General features: G+C 37.4%; 1 protein-coding gene and 1 non-coding gene across 2 annotated transcripts; both read left to right on the top strand.

The window, feature by feature from the left end:
* Positions 1 to 69: 69 nt before the first annotated feature.
* Positions 70 to 20,842, top strand: RIOK2 (RIO kinase 2). Its single transcript, XM_009449398.5, has 10 exons — positions 70 to 701; positions 4,601 to 4,739; positions 5,928 to 6,044; positions 6,485 to 6,660; positions 10,513 to 10,601; positions 12,379 to 12,570; positions 14,929 to 15,021; positions 15,789 to 16,313; positions 18,631 to 18,727; positions 20,549 to 20,842. The coding sequence occupies exons 1-10, from the start codon at positions 636 to 638 to the stop codon at positions 20,711 to 20,713; spliced, it is 1,659 nt and encodes a 552-aa protein (XP_009447673.4). The 5' UTR covers positions 70 to 635; the 3' UTR covers positions 20,714 to 20,842.
* LOC112209385 (U1 spliceosomal RNA) lies at positions 7,663 to 7,826 on the top strand. Its single transcript, XR_002944120.1, has one exon. It is a non-coding gene; the product is annotated as a U1 spliceosomal RNA (small nuclear RNA).
* Positions 20,843 to 21,042: the final 200 nt, after the last annotated feature.

The following is a 21,042-nucleotide window of genomic DNA, read 5'->3' as shown; positions in this document are numbered from 1 at the left end:
ACCCCAAGCAGCGCAGGCGCACTTCGAAGCCTCCCAGACCAACTTAAGAGAAGTACTGAGCAAGCGCATGAGTTCCATTAACCACGCCCTCCGGAGCTGCCGGAGCAGGCGCAATTAGAAGTAGAGGGCGTGCTTGTGTGATTACAGTCCACTTTACCTTTAACAGATTTGGTTGTCTGGACTCTAGCTCAGATTCTTTTACCCCTGTCTTGTTGGAAGTCACTTTGCCTAGAGTAGAAGTTGTTTGCGGGAAAAATTTGCTCCTCCCATTAAGTAACCACTTTGCTCTCTGAGGCGGAACGTGTCATTGAGGCAGCAAGTCCTGACAGATATGGAAAAAAAATGGCACATTGTAGAGAATATCTACACTCCGCCAACTCAGTCACAACGCAAAAATTACACAAAAATAAAACGTTCACTTGTTACATACTATGTGCTTCATAAAACATACAAGTAGTTTTATTTTCCTATATCAATGAGAACAGCACTTCTGTCTATTAACAAGGACCTATACTAAGACGCAGCGCGTGCGCGAGCCATCTGGCGCTGTAAAGCGCTTAGAGGCCGGAATAACGACCTGCCTTACGCTTTGCGGCTGTCGTGGGAGAGGCATCTGGGTTCGGACTGGGGCCGCCATGGGTAAGGTGAATGTGGCCAAGTTGCGTTACATGAGCCGAGATGACTTCAGGGTCTTGATCGCGGTAAGAAACCCGCCGTTCCTGCTCTCCCTTCCCCTTACCACTGTGTGACCTCTTCCTGTTCCTGCAAGTTTTCTGGGATCTGAGCAGGCACGCTCTGGGACCCGGGACGTGGCAGAAGCTGGGAATGGAGAAGAGAGCATTCAGAAAGTCGGATTTTTAAAAAGGTTTTGTTTGGGAGCTTACCTTCCCCCAGATAGAGCAAAGGTCCCGTCTTCTAATAATTGTTTTCTTTTCTGCTGCTATTCGCTTTGCGCTGAAGAGAAACGCTTGCATCTCTGTGGCCTGGAAACTTCTCTGATCCTGAGCTTCCGACCAGCTGTGAAAGGTTTAAGCTCCCCCCTCCTGAGATTTGATAATATTGACTTCCCTACTAACAGACTCAGTCGCATAGCAGTCTTTCTGATTCATTCAGTCAACACATATTTATTTGTCGGGTTTTTAGTAGCAACATTAGGAGGTTCACTTGTTCAAACAGACAAGTGGAGAGGGAGACACAGATCATCAAGTAAACGAAAAATAGGATAATGGATAAATGCTATGAAAATGATAAAGGATAATGGCATAGAAAGTATATGTATCTGGTGGAGAGGAGGGGCACAAGTTATTGGCCTTTGGTAGACAATGAATAAATATTCACTAAATGAAAGAATGAATGGGGGAATAATAGGAGCTGTGTGAGAAGGAGACAGCCCAGTGAAGTCCTTGGAAAGAGTTGGAGGCAGAGGAAACAGCAGTAGTAAGTGCAAAGGCCTTGAGACAGAAAAGTCTTTGAAGAGAGGAAAGGCCAACGTAATGTGGCTGGAGCAAAGTGAGATGCACACTTATGGTTGGAGATGTAGCGGAAAAGGTGAGAAATTATGTACTACAGAGCCTTGGAGGTTTGGTAAAGAATGTGGGGGTAACCACTCAATGTTTTTAATCAGGGGAGTAACAAAATCTGATTTTATGGCCTCAGTCTTATGGCACAGAAATTAATATATAGATCAAGACATTTGTACAGTAAAGCAGTACATTTATTTAGGAGCCGTTATCTTTTGGTAAGGAGTGAACCCCATGATAAGGACTACCTATATTGTGTAATTATGTAATAGGATATGCGATGTGAGTCACACCGGTTCTTGCATTATGTTAAGGCTTCAAGTTTTGGATTTTTAAAATTAATCTTAAATAGCGCTTAAGGATTAAACTATCAAATGCAAAATCAGTGTGAAATTTGGAAGACAATGTTTACTTTGCCTCTCATGTAGATTCTTCTAATCAGCTGGACTTTCTCAATGAAAACCTACTATCACTTCGGAAAGATACCTTCCTTTCCTGCTTTCTCAGCACACTCATTCCTTAGTGCCTCTGACAGAAGTAGGGGTCAAACGTAAGAGTGTTAGAGGATGGGGGAGGCAGAGACAAAGCATGGAAAATAAGTTACATTTAAAAGTTAAGGTTTTGGTGAGACATCAAAATGATGCCAGATTTATCTTCCAAAACATTGGCGCTGCAATATTTAAATTATTTGTAAAGCTCACCAAGAAATGACTTAGTCATTAAATATGACATTCCGGTCTCAGTTGAATCTCACCAGTGTTGGTACCCTTTCTTGGGCCTCTCTTCCCTTTTACTTCTTTGGCTCCTCCTATATCAATAATCATTGTTTGACTAAGCTGCCCTTAGCTTTCAATATGAACTTGCCCCAGAATTCTGCTCCCAAACATTCCTTTTCTTCCATTATCTCCTGCTCAGTGAGAGCATCCACTTCACATCTTCAACTCTCACTTCTATAAAATAATTGACAATTTTTCCTTCTATTTATAACTTCATTCCTAAATATAGGCCCCTTTCCAATTTAATTTTCTCTTTTTTTTTTTTTTTTTTTTTTTTTTTTTTTTTTTTTTTTTTTTTTTGAGACGGAGTCTCATTCTGTTGCCAGGCTGGAGTGCAGTGGCATGATCTCAGCTCACTGCAACCTTCACCTTCTGGGTTCAAGCGATTCTCCTGCCTCAGCCTCCCAAGTAGCTGGGACTATAGGCGCACACCACCACGCCCAGCTAATTTTTGTATTTTTAGTAGAGATGGGGTTTCACCATGTTGGCCAGAATGGTCTCGATCTCTTGACCTCGTGATCCACCCACCTTGGCCTCCCAAAGTGCTGGGATTACAGGTGTGAGCCACTGCACCTGGCCTCCAGTTTTCCTTTAAACGTTTTTATTTGACTCTCAGTGCTCAAACCAAATTCAATTTTTTTCTGCCCCCTTTCTCTTTTCCCAAGCTCTATAAAAAAAAATAATAAAAGCTTTAAACTTGCTTTTCCTCATCACTTCCAATTGTGGCTTTCCGATCCCTTTACCCTTCCACATCTAATTGCCAAGCTCTCCCATAATACTTCCTAAAGATTTTTATTCCTTCCTTCCAGTACCACTACCACTTACCCTGTTCTGGTTGCTCTTTCCTCTGAGCTGGACTTCTGTCTTAGTTCTCCAGAGTACCCCCTCAGATTTTGCCATCTCTAAGCCAATTTGCACATTCCTGGTACATTAATGTCCTTAAAATAACCCTGTTCGTGTGTCTCCCATGCCTAAACATCTTCAAGAGCTTCCTGCGCTCATCAGGATAAAATATAAAAGTATTTGGTCTACATTTTAATGCCTTCTCTATCCTAGAAGTATCTTCCAGCCGCGTTTGCATGAACTCTATATGCTATCCCATCTGAGCTGCCACTATACTCAGCTATTCTCTGTGGTCAGTACTTTCTTGCATATGTGCCATTTTCAAATCTTTTTCTTTCACTAATATCCCCTTGTCTGTTTTCTCTGTATGCCCACATCTTTTAAAAGTCAGTCTCTAGTTTTGCATCTTCCTTGGAACTGATCCCTCAGCTAGAAGTATTCTTATTCTGCCCTGAGCTACCTTTTTAAGCACTTATCACTTCTTAACTTCTAATAAACTTAGATGTATACCATTTTTTAAAATTTCCATCATGAGATAAAAATTCCTCAGAGGTAAAAAGCACGTATATATATATATATACATATACACATGCAGAAGAGCACGTAGGATAGAGATATATATATGTGCTTTTTACCTCTGAGGAATAAATTTAAAAAAATATATATATATATGTATATATATATATAATACTTTTAAGTTCTGGGGTACATGTGCAGAACGTGCAGGTTTGTTACATAGGTATACACATGCTATAGTGGTTTGCTGTACCCATCAACCCATCCCATCTACATTAGGTATTTCTCCTAATGCTATCCCTCCCCTAGCCCCCCACCCCCCGACAGGCCCCAGTGTGTGATGTTCCCCTTCCTGTGTCCATGTATTCTTACTGTTCAACTCCCACTTATGAGTGAGAAAATGTGGTGTTTGGTTTTCTGCTCTTGTGTTAGTTTGCTGAGAATGATGGTTTCCAGCTTCATCCATGTCCCTGCAAAAGGCATGAACTCATCCTTTTTTATGGCTGCATAGTATTCCATGGTGTATATGTGCCATATTTTCTTTATCCAGTCTATCATTCATACATATATATATATATATATCCTCTACGATGCCTACATGTAGTACTTTCTCATTAAATACCTGCTTAATAAATATCTGGCATATCTGTAGTTTTTAAAGACAAATGTTTAGGTGTCATCAAGTATTTTAGCATTGACCAAATGTCATCAGTATGTCTAGCACTCACAGTTCCTACTCTTGAAATGGAAAGCCAATACAAATATCAGTGATTAGATTTCAAATTGCAATTAAAAATATTTCCAAGAGACGGAAGTGATTATGTCTCAGAATTAGTTGGAGAACTGCATAGTCAGGAAAGTTTCAAGGAGAATTTAGTTTCGCAGGGTTTTGATAGACAAGGCTTTGTGTTGATTATGATTATATAATGATTCCTTTAATTTCAGGTTGAAATGGGCATGAAGAACCATGAAATTGTTCCCGGCAGTTTGATTGCTTCTATAGCCAGCCTTAAACATGGTGGCTGCAATAAAGTTTTAAGAGAATTGGTGAAACATAAACTCATAGCTTGGGAGCATACCAAAAGTAAGTATTTTGCGGCACCATTTGTGATTTTTCAGGTAATTTGTTTCCACCAGAGCGAGTGTTCCAAAAGTCAAGAAGTAGAAGTTGCCAGACTAGTAAAGCATTAGATGAAGAACTGACAGAACACACTTCGGCCATACCCTATTAGTCAAAATAATCACAGGGCACACCCAGATCAAAGGAGGTGAAAAAAGAATAGTAGTAAGAACATGTAGGATACTGCAGAAGAGCATGTAGGTACTGCAGAAGAGCACGTAAAGTACTGCAGAAGAGCACGTAGAGTACTGCAGAAGAGCACGTAGAGTACTGCAGAAGAGCATGTAGGTACTGCAGAAGAGCATGTAGGTACTGCAGAAGAGCATGTAGGTACTGCAGAAGAGCACATAGAGTACTGCAGAAGAGTACGTAGAGTACTGCAGAAGAGCATGTGGAGTACTGCAGAAGAGCACGTAGGTACTGCAGAAGAGCAGGTAGAGTACTGCAGAACAGCAGGTGGAGTACTGCAGAAGAGCACGTAGAGTACTGCAGAAAAGCATGTAGAGCACTGCAGAAAAGCATGTAGGTACTGCAGAAGAGCATGTAGGTACTGCAGAAAAGCGTGTAGGTACTGCAGAAAAGCATGTAGGTACTGTAGAAGAGCATGAAGAGCATGTAGGTACTGCAGAAGAGCATGTAGGTACTGCAGAAGAGCATGAAGAGCATGTAGGTACTGCAGAAGAGCATATAGGATAGAGCTATTGTGGCTACCGTCTTTGGAAAATACAATCAGTAGTCATACCCTAGATCATTACTTCTGAAACCATCTGTGGTGAGGGATTAGTTTTTTCCAACCTATCACCGATCCTTACTTTTATAAAATACAAAAAAATAATTACTAGAAAAATGAAATGGATAACAGATATACAAAAACAGACATAAATTCTGGGTCAAATTGATATACAAATTGAACTTAAATTCCTCCTTTTATCTTGTCACAAACACAGACCTGGCTGTAGGTCACATTTTGATTATCAGTACACTGGAGAAGAAATGCAAATTATAGGAAGAAATTGGAAGCTTGTGAGCCTGGGCAGTTTATCTTTTTCCAATGAAGACTTTATTGTTAAATCTTTCTTATGACTTGAACTTACGTGACTTGGTTGTACAATGTAACTGAAATATGTTCTTTATGCTTTGATTTTTGTCTAGCTGTCCAGGGCTATCGGTTGACAAATGCAGGATATGATTACCTAGCTTTGAAAACACTTTCTTCTAGGCAAGTAGTTGAGTCTGTTGGAAACCAGATGGGTGTTGGCAAAGAATCAGGTAAGTGCTAATAGTACTGTGCAAAGTATTTTCTTTGCTTTAGTTTATGTTTTCCCTTCAGAAACCTTTCCTCTTTTAATTTTCCCTTTTTTCTAACTAAACAGTAAGTTGGAAAGTTGATTGGAAGCAATACAAATCAGAAGGTGCCCTTAATTAGTAGGTTATTATTTTCTCTGAACGTCTATCACTGAAAATTCATTTATACCAGGAATTAATTTTCTTCTAATAACTCCCAAGATATCTCATTATTTATGTGCAAATATACCAGAATCCAAAATTCAAAACACTTCTGGTCTGAAGGTTTTGTATAAGGAGGGATACTCAATCTTTATTAGGAAAAATGACATTTTTGATACAAATAAAATTAGAGAAAGTTAGAATTGTTTTAACTGATTGGAATAAACATGTAATAATGGTTGTTTTTGAAATTTTGCCTCTAGATATTTACATTGTTGCAAATGAAGAAGGACAACAATTTGCATTAAAGCTTCACAGACTAGGAAGAACCTCGTTTCGAAATTTGAAAAACAAACGCGATTATCATAAACATAGGCACAATGTGTCTTGGCTTTATTTATCTCGTCTCTCTGCCATGAAGGAATTTGCCTACATGAAGGTATTTATTTTATTTTGTAGTCATGCATTTTTTAGCCAAATAATACATGTGTCTCAAAGGCCTTAATGACAAGTGTGATTCTGTTGTCCCCACATCTCTCTAACCTTAGACTCAATTCCTACAGACAGACTCAATCCTAAATAACTCTGTTGATTATTTGGGCTCTTTTAAGTGATTTCCTTCTATGTTAAAGTATTTTAAATTGTTACTAATGCATAAGGGCAACACATTCTATAATGCTGACAAGATGAAAGAGCCAAAAGTAATTAATGATGCTGTTACCTCACAAATATGTATGTGTGGATGTATATATATCTATTCAATATATGTAACTATACATATGTCTGTTTCTAATTGAAAACACCAGGTAATTATCATCTGTAGAAACCTTAGTGTCTCAGATAAGTTGGCTAGTTTTTTGTTTCACATAAAGGAACAAACATTTATAGATTTATATGTATATTAAAAATGGTAAAAATTGGCTGGGTGCAGTGGTTCATGCCTATAATACCAGCACTTTGGGAAGCCGAGGTGGGTGGATTACTTGAGGTAAGGAGCCCAGCCTGACCAACAAGGTGAAACCCCATCCCTACTAAAAATACAAGAAATAGCCGGGGATGGTGGTGGCCACCTGTAATCCCAGCTACTTGGGAGACTGAAGCAGGAAAATCACTTGAACCCAGGAAGCAGAGGTTGCAGTGAGTGAAGATTGTGCCACCGCACTCAAGCCTGGGCAACAGAGCAAGACTCTGTCTCAAAAAACAAAAATGGTAAAAATCTTTAGTTTTTAAGAGGTAAGGATGAAGAGTAGTGGGTTAAAGGATACAAACATACAATTAGAAGGAATACATTCAATGTTTGATAGCAGAGTAGGGTGACTATAGTAAACAAAATGTATTGTACTCAGGAGATGAACACACTAAATACCCTGACTTGATGACTACTCATATATACTTAACTAAATGTTACATGTACCTCATACATTTATACAAATAGAAAAAAATGCTTAACCTGGCAGATGAAATGTCAAAATCTCAAAGACGGTTTTCTCAGGGTTAGGCCTATTCATTGCACTTCAGGTGTGCTGACCCCTGCAGTTTCCCCAAATATTGGAACTTGACTGCATATTTTGTGGCACTGGCGGACTACATTTATACTGTCCCCTGACATTAAAAAAAAAATCCTTTATTTTTAACTTTTTGCCTTCAAAATTAAGTTCAGCATAGATTGTTAAATATAATAATATCCAAATTAAATATATCCAACAATAACTAAGTTAAACAAAAGATAATATTGTGTTTTTATAATCCTGCCAGTAGGATTTATCATAGTTTATCTTCATTTTTCAAAACAATATGAATTGAAGATTGCTACAGTGTGTGAACACCTGTTTCTTGAGGATTCAGCTTGTTCTTTGAGTGGGTTATATACTTAAATTTTCACTAATCATGGGAGATTTCTTAAGGCAGCATAAATTAGTAATACTGATACCATACATGTCAATGTACTTCTTGTCTTATACTAATAGTTTGTATCTTGTAATATTCAGTCAGTAAATGAGCAGCTTGGTAGGGATCATTTACACATTTTCCCAAAAGGGTAGTAGGTGTTTTTCAGGATATTTATATTGAAGGTATAGGAATGGAATCTGGTTGCACATAAATGCACTCCTTAATGTATTGATTTTTCATAAGAGAGGAACAAGAAGATAAAGATTGGGCTATAGCATGAGGTCTAGGCGATAGCACAAGTTCTAGACAAATATTCACAATCTTTAAGTTTATCACGTGCTATTGATCTGTCTAGGTATGCTCAAAATGGTCTACATTGAAAAAAAAGTATTTAAAAACAAAACAAAGAAAAATATCTGGGAAGTGGGAAGTGGTTTGGTTCTTGTTCACAGAAGGTAAGCAATAGACAACCTTTTGAAATTAATTGCTGGGGTAGTGTAGGGTGAAGGAGTGGATGCCAAAGAAATAACCAGTACGATCTGTGTCTTAAAGTTGAGAAGATAACACATGAAACAGAACCTTTTATTTATTTATTTATTTATTTTCGAGACAAGGTCTCACTCTGTCACCCAGGCTGGAGTGCAGTGGCATGATCACGGCTCACTGCAGCCCCTACCTCCTGGGCTCAAGCCATCCTCCCACCTCAGCCTCCCAAGTATCTAGGATCACAGGCATGTGCTACCATGCCTGCTTTGTAGAGACAGGACCTTGCTGTGTTGCCCAGGCTGCTCTCAAACTCCTGGCCTCAAGAGATTCACCCACCTCGGCCTCCCAAAGTACCGGGGTTATAAGCGTCAGCCACCACTGCAAGCCTAAGAACAATTTTTTTTTTAATTATATACTGAATTTAGAGAAACTTCAGTAAGTGATAGAATAGTTGATGGAGGAGGTTTCAGGTAGTGAGTGGAGCTGAGTGGAGCCATGAAGCTTGGATATTATTTGACCCTAAGACAGTGCATTTTGGCAGAGAAGTGGTATGGGCAATGACATGAATCTATGTGAGTCCTATGTGTTTAGGTGACACTGAGGTGACTGTCCTGACTGCGTTTCTCGGTGTGTATTGGAGAGAATATTGGGAGAACTAGGACTGTACAGGTGGATTAAAGAGTTTTGAAAACCAGGAATAGTTTATATTTACAAACTGAAAAGAAAATTTACAGCCAATGTAAAAAAAAAACTTTTTTTGAGGTGTAGTCTTGCTCTATCACCCAGGCTAGAATGCAGTGGCACGATATCAACTCACTGCAACCTCTGCCTCCCGGGTTCAAGCGATTCTCCTGCCTCAGCCTCCCAGGTAGCTGGGACTACAGGCATGTGCCACCACGCCTGGCTAATTTTTTTGTATTTTTAGTAGAGATGGGGTTTCACCATGCTGGCAGGCTGGTGTCGAACTCCTGACCTCAACTGATCCACCCGCCTCGGCCTCCCAAATTGCTGGGGTTACAGACGTGAGACACCGTGCCCATCCCAATGTATATATTTTTAAATGGAATATTAACATCAGCAGGTTAGTCTGGTATTGGTACATAGAATAGGTTAGGTATGATGGCAAGAGCTAGAACACTTGTGGAGTAATGAGGTATATGCCTCCTTACAAGTATATGTTGGTGCAAAAGTAATTGCAGTTTTTGCCATTCCTAATACTAGCATTCTAAATGTCAAAGGGCATAAATCTAAGGTATTTTAAAGAAAGTAATAACAGGGCTTTGTAAACAGTAAGATTGAAGCCAGTAAGCTTAGGGGAAAAGATGTATGGAGAGTCTTAACATTTGAATCAGACTACAACAGTGTATATTTTTCACATAATAGATTTATATTGCATATTGTGGCCTGGAGAAAAAGTTCAGTGCCCTATAAACCAAAATGTCTGATCTCTTAGAATGCCTCATTTCCTAATATGTCAGAAGATGAGTATTTCCTAAATTTGTTTCCAATTTAAATATTTTGAGCACATTTCAACAAACGTCAGAGACTTACAAAATAGGAAAGGATATACCCTAAGAGACTGTAAGCTTCTTGGGGGCTTTTTGACACTAATTTTAGAGTGTTTAGAAACTTTTTAACATTCATTTTTGTAACCCCAGCACAGTGCATAACATTTTGTAAATGTTCATTTTTGGTGGAAAAGTGAATTCAAACTTTTGTTTAAAATTTGCTTTTTATGTGTGGCTAATTCTGCGCAGTGAATAAATAAGCTATGCATAAATAACCATGTGTTAACTACAATTTTATAAAGGTTTGTGTGTTTTTTTTCTGGTTGTAGAAAGGTATATTTACTTTTATTGTTCTTTAAAGAGTAATGACCTGTTCATTAGCTTACACCTGTTTTGCAACATTTTAGGCATTGTATGAGAGGAAATTTCCAGTTCCAAAGCCAATTGATTACAATCGTCATGCAGTGGTCATGGAACTCATAAATGGTTATCCACTGTAAGTATTCATTATTCTTAAAGCCATGAATCCTGATAAATGAATTTAAGTTTCAGGGTTTTTAATAAAATTTTTTTTAGTTAATGAAATATTGCCTCTGGGAGGTTAAAATTTATTTAAAGGAATAGACTCAAAGACAAATTAAAAACCCAGTTTCATTCTGACAATATGAACTTTGTAATCTCTGTGATTCATTCATTCATTCAATATTAAGAGACTGTTAGGTGCCAGGAACTTTTAATCTCAGCAGTGAACAAAACAAAGTCCCTGCCCTCATGGAATTTACGTTCTGATGGAAGGAGATGTGCAATAAATAACTAAAGGAAATGTATATCAATTGTTAGTAAGTACTATGGATAAAAAAAAGCAGAGTAAGGGAGATAGGAAGTACTAACGGGACAGGAGACTACTGTTTTATGTAGGGTGGTCAAGAAAAGTCTCACTAATAAGGTGAAACCTCATCAAATTTTGATTCAGATTAGCAGCTATTGGAGTGGGAGTATTTTGAGCAGAGAAGAGATGTGATCTCATCAATCAGTGATCTCAGTGTTTTCAGAGGGTCACTCTGCTTGCTGAATTAATAGACTCTGGGGAGACAAAGAATTAGGAAGACAAGTTAAGAGGCTATTACAATAATCTAGGCAAGAAATGGTTGTAATTCTGATTACAGTGATACTTGTGAAGGTGATGAAAAGTGGTCAGATTCTGAATGTGTTCTGCAGGTTGAACCAACATGATTTGAGATTGGATATGGATGTGAAGGAAGGGATGAGTCAATGGTGACACCAAGGTTTTTCCCCTGAGTAGCAAATTAACTGGAAGGAGAAATCTACCGTGTACAAAAACAGGAAAGCTACAGGAACAGCATTTTGGAGTTGGAGGGTGGGACAGAATCAGAGATTCCATTTTGGACATGCTAAGTTTGAGATGCCTGGGAGTTAGAGAAGTCTACATTAAAATCAGTGTATATGTGGTATTTAAACCATTAACCTAGATGAGATCACCAAGAATGAGTCTAAATAAGAGAAAATAAAAGGTCATAGGATTGACCTTTGAGGAACTCCAGAATTTAGAGGTCAAGGAAAAAGATGAAGTACAAATAGAAAAGACTAAGAAGGTATGATCTATGAGGAAGGAAGAACACCTGGAGAGAATGGTGTCCCAAGAGTTAAGTGAAGAAAATGTTCAAAGAGGTCAACTGACAGACCACATATGATGAGGACTAAGAATTGACCTTTGGATTTAGCAACAATGAAGTCATTGTAGTCTCAACAAGGGTGATCTTGGAAGCACTTTGGCCTCCCAAAGTGCTGGGATTACAGGGGTGAGCCATTGCGCCTGGCCCGTACATGCTACTATTGATTCTGGATGTGGGTGTGTTTGTTTAGAATATAATCATTTTTTCATAATTTTTCAATTTTGTGATACTATTATTTAGGTCACTCACTGGTTTGAAGTGGCTAGTGTTAATGTTATAAAAAGCCTGTTTGAAATGGTATGAGAGAGTAGGAGGAAACAAATTGGAAAAGCACATGTAGACAAGTTTGGCTGTAAAGATCAAAGAAAGGTAGTAGTAGAAAAGAGATACAGAATTGAAGCAGTGTGGCTATTTTTTTAATAGATGGGAGATATTATATCTGTGTGCTGATGGGAATGAGAAGAAAGCTGCTGGGGATACACAGCATGGAAATAATATATATGTTCACATGCATACATACTTTCGTTAAAACCGTAAATGAATACAAGTAACCTATTTTCATGCTTAAAATACTTTCAGATGTCAGATACACCATGTTGAAGATCCTGCATCAGTATATGATGAAGCTATGGAACTAATTGTCAAACTTGCAAATCATGGGCTGATTCATGGAGATTTTAATGAATTTAATCTCATTTTGGATGAAAGTGACCATATCACCATGATTGATTTTCCACAGATGGTTTCAACTTCTCATCCCAATGCTGAGTGGTACGTACATGCTATTTTTTTATTTTTATTTTATTTTATTTTTTGGAGACGGAGTTTTGCTTGTTGCCCAAGCTGGAGTTCAATGGCGCGATCTCGGCTCACTGCAACTTCCGCCTCCCAGGTTCAAGCAATGCTCCTGCCTCAGCCTCCCGAGGAGCTGGGATTACAGACATGTGCCACCACACCTGGCTAATTTTTTGTATTTTTTTTTTTTATTAGAGATGGGGTTTCTCCATGTTGGTCAGGCTGGTCTTGAACTCCTGACCTCAGGTGATCCACCCGCCTCGGCCTCCCAAAGTGCTGGGATTACAGGGGTGAGCCATAGCGCCCTGCCCTTACATGCTATTATTGATTCTGGATGTGGGTGTGTTTGTTTAGAATATAATCATTTTTTCATAATTTTTCAGTTTTGTGATACTATTATTTAGGTCAGTCACTGGTTTGAAGTGGCTAGTGTTAACGTTATAAAAATTTGGTTTTTTATTAAAGTATAACTACTAGAGTTTTCCCCATAAGAATTTGAATTTCTCTGTTGTAAATTGACAGACGTTCAAAAGTCAAATTTTCTTAGCCATGGAACCCTTTGTTCAAACAGACTTTTAGATGGAAGACCAATTGTTAAAACAGGTGAAAGTAGGGAGTGTAGTGGGGAACTCTAGAACCACTTTTGTCTTTCCCTTTTTCTTGCTGTTCCATGATTGCCTCCAAGAGAGATTCACCAAGTATAACTCAGTAATCTTGATGATCTGAATAAAAGTTGTGGTTTTGGACTGGACTCAGTTGTCAAACCAGTGATAATTACCTCTTGTCACTTTTAGCTTTATTTATTAGAAAAAAATTCACATAAAACTTTATCTCTGACACAGTGCAGAATCATGATATACTGCGATAATCATATTCTTCACATTACTTATTTAAACCAAGCCAGCCAAGTCATGAAACAGGACCTTATCCTTTATTTGCTTGAGGTTCATGATTCAATTGAGTGTAACTAAGGATTTTTTTTTTTCTTTCTGTTCCAAGCTTTATGAGAAACTTTTTTCCTAAACTAACAACTAGTATCACTTATATAATAGAGTATATTAATTCTTCCAGAGATTGAGCTTGAAGTAGTTTTGTTAAGTGAAGCGTCTCTTCATCCTGGTTTCCAGTAGAAAATGTCTATACTTATGCTACAGAAAGAAATGTCATTTGAAAATAAATTTTTAAAACGTTTTCAACAAATTAATACTAAAAGATTAATGCCTGGCACTGGGGTGGTCAGTACTCTTTGGATGATGACTAATCATGATTTTTATTAATAAGGGGTAACATAGTCACACAATAAAGGAACATCTAGGAGCCTCCAGAGTGTGACAGATTATGACATTCTAGGTTTAGGCTGCATCGTTCTATGGAGAGACATTGTGATTTAATTTCAATTTTTATGAACCAGTACTGGGGCCAAGGAGCTGTGCTAATTGCTAGAGATTGAGATATAAATAACCCCTATATATGCTTTAGAAGATGTTACTGTCTTGTAGGGAGATGTAAACATATATAAAATAGTCTTTTTAAAATGTATTAGTATTTTTCCCAGAGTACCCTGTGAGCAAAGAGGAGAGGCATTATCTTCCTATTTCCAAACTTCATCTTTCTCAAAGAGATAGGCAGTTGCACATTATCCTGTCCTTAATTCTCCCTTGTCTGGAAATCTTCTAGAGAATTGAATCCATTTTTGCTGCTTTGTGGTGGCCCAAAAAGGCAGCCTGATATTCAGAAATTGTTCTACTTTTGGTCCAGATTAACATGTCCTCAGATTATTTTTATAGGCTGTAGCATTATTTATCCCTTTGGGTGTTATTGCAAATCGGCTAATGGATAACAAAGATACATAAACATAATTCAGTAGTCTCCAAACTTAACTGTTTAATATTAATATCTTTTTATCGTCAGATCTTTCAGTTGGCTAGGGGTTCTAGTGAGTGTTGCTGATGGGAAGCATAGCCAGACTCAGGACGAACAGAATAAGTGGAAACCTATCCCCAAACCATAGGCCCATTATCTTATTTCCTGGGGTTCACATTCATCTTTCCCTAGTGTATCTAACTATATACCAGTAACTATGACAAAACCTTGACTTTCCTAACCGTAGGAACTGCATGGCATTGACAGCTTATATCCTTGAGATTTCCTTGGATTTTAGTTTTTCAAACACACTGGTTAACTCATTTGTATCTTTTTTTCTTTTGTGTAACATCTTTTATCTCCTTGTGTAAGGAGGAGCAATACCATTAACCAATAAGTATATTGTCATTGGCTAATAAGGAAAAAGAGAAGCAATAAAGACTATATCATAAATGATTCTTGCTTTTGCAGGTATTTTGACAGAGATGTTAAATGCATTAAAGATTTCTTCATGAAACGTTTCAGCTACGAAAGTGAGCTTTTTCCAACTTTTAAGGATATCAGGTTTGTACTCCCCATTGCTTTACATAATAGAACAGTTTAAATATCTGGTCTGTGTATTTCTAAAAATTAACATTTTCATCTAAAAAACTTTCCAAATTTTGACACGTAATCACTGTTAGATGTCATTGCTCTGTAGTACATAACTGAAACTTAAAAACTTGAAAATACCTGCATTTGGTCCCTTAAGGCACTGTTACTGAATTTTAGGAAGCGGACATATCTAGATTCTTATAAATTCAAGAACTTCTATTCTATTTCGGATGCTATTTGAGTAACTCATTCATAAGGAATAACACCAAACATTCATTGAAATTGGTGTTTTTCCTTTATCAGGACCAGGAGGTATCTTTAATTGATTCTCAAAACATAACTATCATGTGCATTCTCAAAGCTCAGTTTTCTCATATTTATTTTATACACTTAAGATATTTTCTGATCTGGGATGAGTCACATAATCTGAAGGAAATCCTTAGCCCCCTTTGAAAGTTAATTTACAAAGTTAATCAACATAAGCTGAGGTTTTTATAACCTTTTTATTTATATTGTTGCTTTTCAGTTATTTTATTCTTAAAATGACAGCCAGCATATACCTTTCATATTTGTTTACCTGTGTCATTTAAATATTACATTTTAGGGAAGGAAAATTTATTTTTAATATATAAGCTATTAAACTCACTTGAATCATAATTTATCAGAGTAGTAGATATTTGCTCCTCTTAGATAAACATTTTTTCTCTCTTTCTATGCTTGACGCCTTTTTTTTCTAGGAGGGAAGACACTCTTGATGTGGAAGTTTCTGCCAGTGGCTACACAAAGGAAATGCAGGCAGATGATGAACTGCTTCATCCATTAGGTCCAGATGATAAAAATATTGAAACAAAAGAGGGATCTGAATTCTCATTTTCAGATGGAGAAGTGGCAGAAAAAGCAGAGGTTTACAGGTCAGAAAATGAAAGTGAACAGAACTGTCTAGAAGAATCAGAGGGCTGCTATTGCAGATCATCTGGAGACCCTGAACAAATAAAGGAAGACAGTTTATCAGAAGAGAGTGCTGATGCACGGAGTTTTGAAATGACTGAATTCGATCAAGCTTTAGAAGAAATAAAAGGGCAGGTTGTTGAAAACAACTCTGTAACTGAATTTTCTGAGGAGAAAAACAGAACTGAAAATTACAACAGGCAAGATGGTCAGAGAGTTCAAGGAGGAGTCCCTGCTGGCTCTGACGAGTATGAAGATGAATGCCCTCATCTAATTGCCTTGTCGTCATTAAATAGAGAATTGAGGCCTTTCAGGTATAGACTTCTGTCGATTGCTTTTTAACTTTAGTCTTGAGACTGATACTTTGTTAGATTGTAGTAAAAGAATGTTTTTTTGAAATGATGTGACAAAATTGTATTCTGCCACCTTGATGTATAAAATGAAAGCCAAATAATTTTTTGTTGTTAAAAACTCAAAATAGCTTCCTTTTCAATTGACCTGATTCTAGGCAGCCTATTGACTAAATTTCAAGTAATTCTGCCTTAAAATACAAACTGATGGCTGGGCACAGTGGCTCGCTCATGCCTGTAATCTCAGCACTTTGGGAGGCCAAGGCAGGCAAATCACCTGAGGTCAGGAGTTTGAGACCAGCCAGGCCAACATGGCAAAACCCTGTCTCTACTAAAAATATAAAAATTAGCCGGGCATGGTGGCCTGTGCGTGTAATCCCAGCTACTTGGGAGACTGAGGCAGGAGAATCACTTGAACCTGGGAGGCAGAGGTTGCAGTAAGCCGAAGATCGTACCACTGCACTCCAGCCTGGGTGACGAGCAAAAAACTCCGTCTCAAAAATATATATATATATACAAACTGATGATTTTAAAATTATTGCAGGTCTCTGGATACATTGATCAGGTTTTAGATGGATGAGTTATTCCTCATATATTTTCCTAATTACACATCTGATGTGTGTTTGAGTTATGTAAAGGCATGTAAATATTAAAACATGCAATAAATGTACTTTCTATATGAACATCTGCAGTGAATTTTCTCTAGTACCTTGAGCCTTCTATCCTTTGTTCATGTGTAGTTAAAATTATCTAATGATATTATGTTTTCTTTTAACAATTTTTTTTTGTAAATATTAATCAGGCTCAGCTTAGATTAGGAAAAGTTCTAAAACTTAATTTTTGGATTTGGGATTGCTTATTCAGAATCAAATTGTAGTTAAATGAAATATTGGTTTTATTTATTTCAAAATAGTAATATGAAAATTAAAATTAGTTCAGCAATACATTTATTAAACATTTTTCAGTACATGTTTGGGCTTATATCTTAAGCCTACCTTTATCTTTAAAGTTTTATTCCTGAAGCAAAACATGAGAATTTTGTTCCTTTTTCATATAGCTGTGTATCTGTGTCACAGGGCTACTGCCATTTAAATAATAAACTTGGAAAATTAAATCAGAAGCTTAAAAGGAAAAGAGGGGTGACAGAGGCTCAGGATTTTGAGTAAGTGATTGTATTAGACTGGATTCTTCAAAGAAACAGAATAAATAGGAGATTTATTATAAGGAATTAGCCCATGGGGTTATGGAGGCTGAGAAGTCCCAGGATCTGTAGTCAACAAGCTAGAGACCAAGGAGAGCCCATGGTACAGTTCCAGTCCAAATCCAAAGAGCTAAGAACCAGAAGAGACAATAGCATAAGTTCCAGTCCACATCCAAAGAAAGGAGAGGACCCATGTCCCAGTTCAAAGACAGTTCTCTCTTACTTTGCCTTTGTGTTCTCATCAGGCCTTCAATGGATTGGATGAGGTCCACCCACACTGGGGAGAGCAATCTGCTATACTCAGTTTATTGATTCAGAAACGCCCTCAAAGACACACCCAAGTTAATGTTTAACAAAATATATGGCACCCTGAGGCCCAGTCAAGTTAACATATAAAATTAACCATCACAGTGATAGAGGAAAATCTATATAGGATTAAATGGTCTTTTAAACTCAGAATGGGAACAATAATTTTGTTCTCACTCTGGATACATGCTGGGCAAAACTTCCATTCAAAGTAAAAGCAGAACAGCAGATGTTGCTGAAAAATATTAACTGTTAGGAGTTAATATTGTCCGAGTTTTTATACATTGCATATATTGAAACTTTGAGCCATGTGAAAAACATTAGTCTCTAGGTTGCAGATTTTCCTACCCTAGTGGAGCTGACTATAATGAGTACTGTCTGTTTCCATTATATCTTCTGTTTGTGAAGGTGGAAAGAGTCTCAAAAATTTAGATAGGGAGAAACAGATTTATATAGTTCAGTGAAAGAAGAGGAGAGGATTATTAGAAAAGGGAAGATGAATTGTGGGGAGGTAATAAATTTCAATGGCTTAAGCATTCTACTGTTTTTAAATTTTGATAGTGACTAACAAAATGCTGGAAAATGAAAATTGTTAATGTATAGAACTTAACAGTAGGTAGTTTCATCTTCACAGAAATTTTAAAATATAATGATCTTTCTGAAGTATTTTATGTCTTCAGTTTTGCTGCATGCAAAAAATAACATAAATTAATCAAATGGGATTCATTACATTATACAAATTAACTAGATAAATTGTGGGTTTTTTAATTTTAGAGATGAAGACAATGTGGGAGCTATGAATCAGTATAGAACAAGAACTCTGAGTATCACTTCTTCAGGCAGTGCTGTAAGCTGTTCAACAATTCCTCCAGTAAGTAGTCATTCAACATGTACTGAATGTTTATTACATCACTACTGTGATCTGATTGCCTTGTCTCATTAAACAATAATGTATGCCTTTCAGGTACAGACTTCTGTTGATTGCTTTTTGACTTGTCTTGAAACCAGTACTTTCTTTGATTTTAATAAATGAATGTTTCTCAAAGGATGTGGTAGAGTTGTGTCCTGCCACCATTATGTGTAAAATGAAGGCCAAATGACTTTTTGTTGGTAAAACTCAAAACACCTTCTTTTTCAATTGTCCTGATTTTAGGCAGCCTGTTGACTAAATTTCAAGTAATTTTTTCTTAGAATACAAACTGATGAGTTTCAAATGTAGGTCACTTGATAAATTGATCAGGTTTGAGATGGATGAGTCATTCTTCATATGAGCTGAAGATTAATGAGCTTGATCACTGTGAGGATTATAAGGTGTGTAAGCCTCAGACACTTGGACGTACATGTTAATGGTATAAAATTTTGTTGTTGTTGTTGTTTGTTTTTGTTTTTGTTTTTGTTTGAGATGGAGTTTTGCTCTTGTCATCCAGGCCAGAGGTCATCCAGGCCGGAGTGCAGTGGCGTGATCTCAGCTCACTGCAACCTCTGCCTCCTGGGTTCAAGCAATTCTCCTGCCTCAGCTTCCCGAGTAGCTTGGATTACAGGCGCCCACCACCACGGCTGGCTAATTTTTGTATTTTTAGTAGAGACAAGGTTTCACCATGTTGGCCAGGCTGGTCTCGAACTCCTGACCTCAGGTGATCTGCCCACCTCAGCCTCCCAAAGTGCTGGGATTTCAGGCGTGAGCCACTGTGCCCAGCCATTTGTACTTGGATATAAGTACAAATTTGGCCGGGCACAGTGGCTCAGACCTGTGATCCCAGCACTTTGGGAGGCCAAGGTGGAAGGATCGCTTGAGCCCAAGAGTTTCAGGCCAGCCTGGGCAACATAGCAAGACCCCTGTCTACAAAAAATTTAAAAGTTAGCTAGGTGTAGTGGTGTACACCTGTATTCCCAGCTACTCAGGAGGCTGAGGCAGAAGGATCACTCAAGCCCAGGAGGTTGCAGCCACCGTGAACTGTGTTCCTGCCACTGCACTCCAACCTGGGCAACACAGCAAGACCCTGTCTCAAAAAAAAAAAAGAAGACCCTTGTTCCTGGCTCTGCAGAGTTTTGCAGCTATCTTCTTTTTTAGGAGACAAGTTGAATGATACAAGGTTATATACAGTTATTAAATAACAGACTGTAGTGCTTCAGAGAAAGAAAAGGTCATTGTGAACTGAGTATTTCACATTTCTTATTCATCTTGTAAGTCATGTGACATGCACAGTGTATCTTAACTGATAAGTAACTTGAATTTATGATCAAAAGACATATGAAGACTTTTCCATGGGTGATTGCTACCATCAGGTCATTTCTACAGCTGAAACTGTGAAGGCATTCTTGGATATATTCAGCAATACTGAATGCTTTCAAAAATAATTTTCTATACAAAACCTACTCTAAAAGCCTACTTTTAACCTAAAAAGCAGAGGAACAAGCAGTTTCATCTTGTTTTTTCATCAGTTTTCATGATGGACACTAGGTGGCACTATGGTAATTTTTTTAAAATTCTGCCTATACACTATATTTTTTGCTATATAATCTGTATTTCTGTTATGAATTTAATTTCTCCTATATAACAGTTTCTATATAGTACTGTCAGTGTTTGGAATCTTAAAATTCATGGTGTCAATATATAAATAGAAAAGATATTAGCAGTGTACTTTTTGAAATGGTTCATTATCAGTAATACTAATTTATGAAATCTTTCCAGGAACTGGTGAAACAGAAGGTGAAACGTCAGTTGACAAAACAGCAAAAATCAGCTGTCAGACGTCGATTGCAGAAAGGAGAAGCAAATATATTTACCAAGCAACGTAGGGAAAACATGCAAAATATCAAATCAAGTTTGGAAGCAGCTAGCTTTTGGGGAGAATAATATATTTAGGATCTTGGATATGTTTAATATATTTTTTAAAGTTACTGTAATTCCTTTTTGAGCCCTCATTTGTCTTTTTTGAGCCAAGGCTATCATATATTAATAAATAAACCCTCTTTCATCTATAAATTTGGTCATTCAGTATGTGTCTTGCAAAGAATAATTACCTGCCAAAGCAGTCCATTTTTTTCCAAAGTAATTTGGGTAACTACAGTTACATAACTTTATTAGAGACATTTGCATATTTTTAAAAATCTAAATAACATTTTTGTTGTTTTCTGTTTGTTGAGGATTATATGCTACAATGCACATAAAGCAATTAGAACAAT

This window comes from Pan troglodytes, chromosome 4 (assembly GCF_028858775.2).
Source record: "Pan troglodytes isolate AG18354 chromosome 4, NHGRI_mPanTro3-v2.0_pri, whole genome shotgun sequence".
In the NCBI taxonomy this organism is placed as follows: Eukaryota; Metazoa; Chordata; class Mammalia; order Primates; family Hominidae; genus Pan; species Pan troglodytes.
The sequence above is the reverse complement of the archived record's forward strand: the minus strand, read 5'-3'. Positions and strand labels throughout refer to the sequence as shown.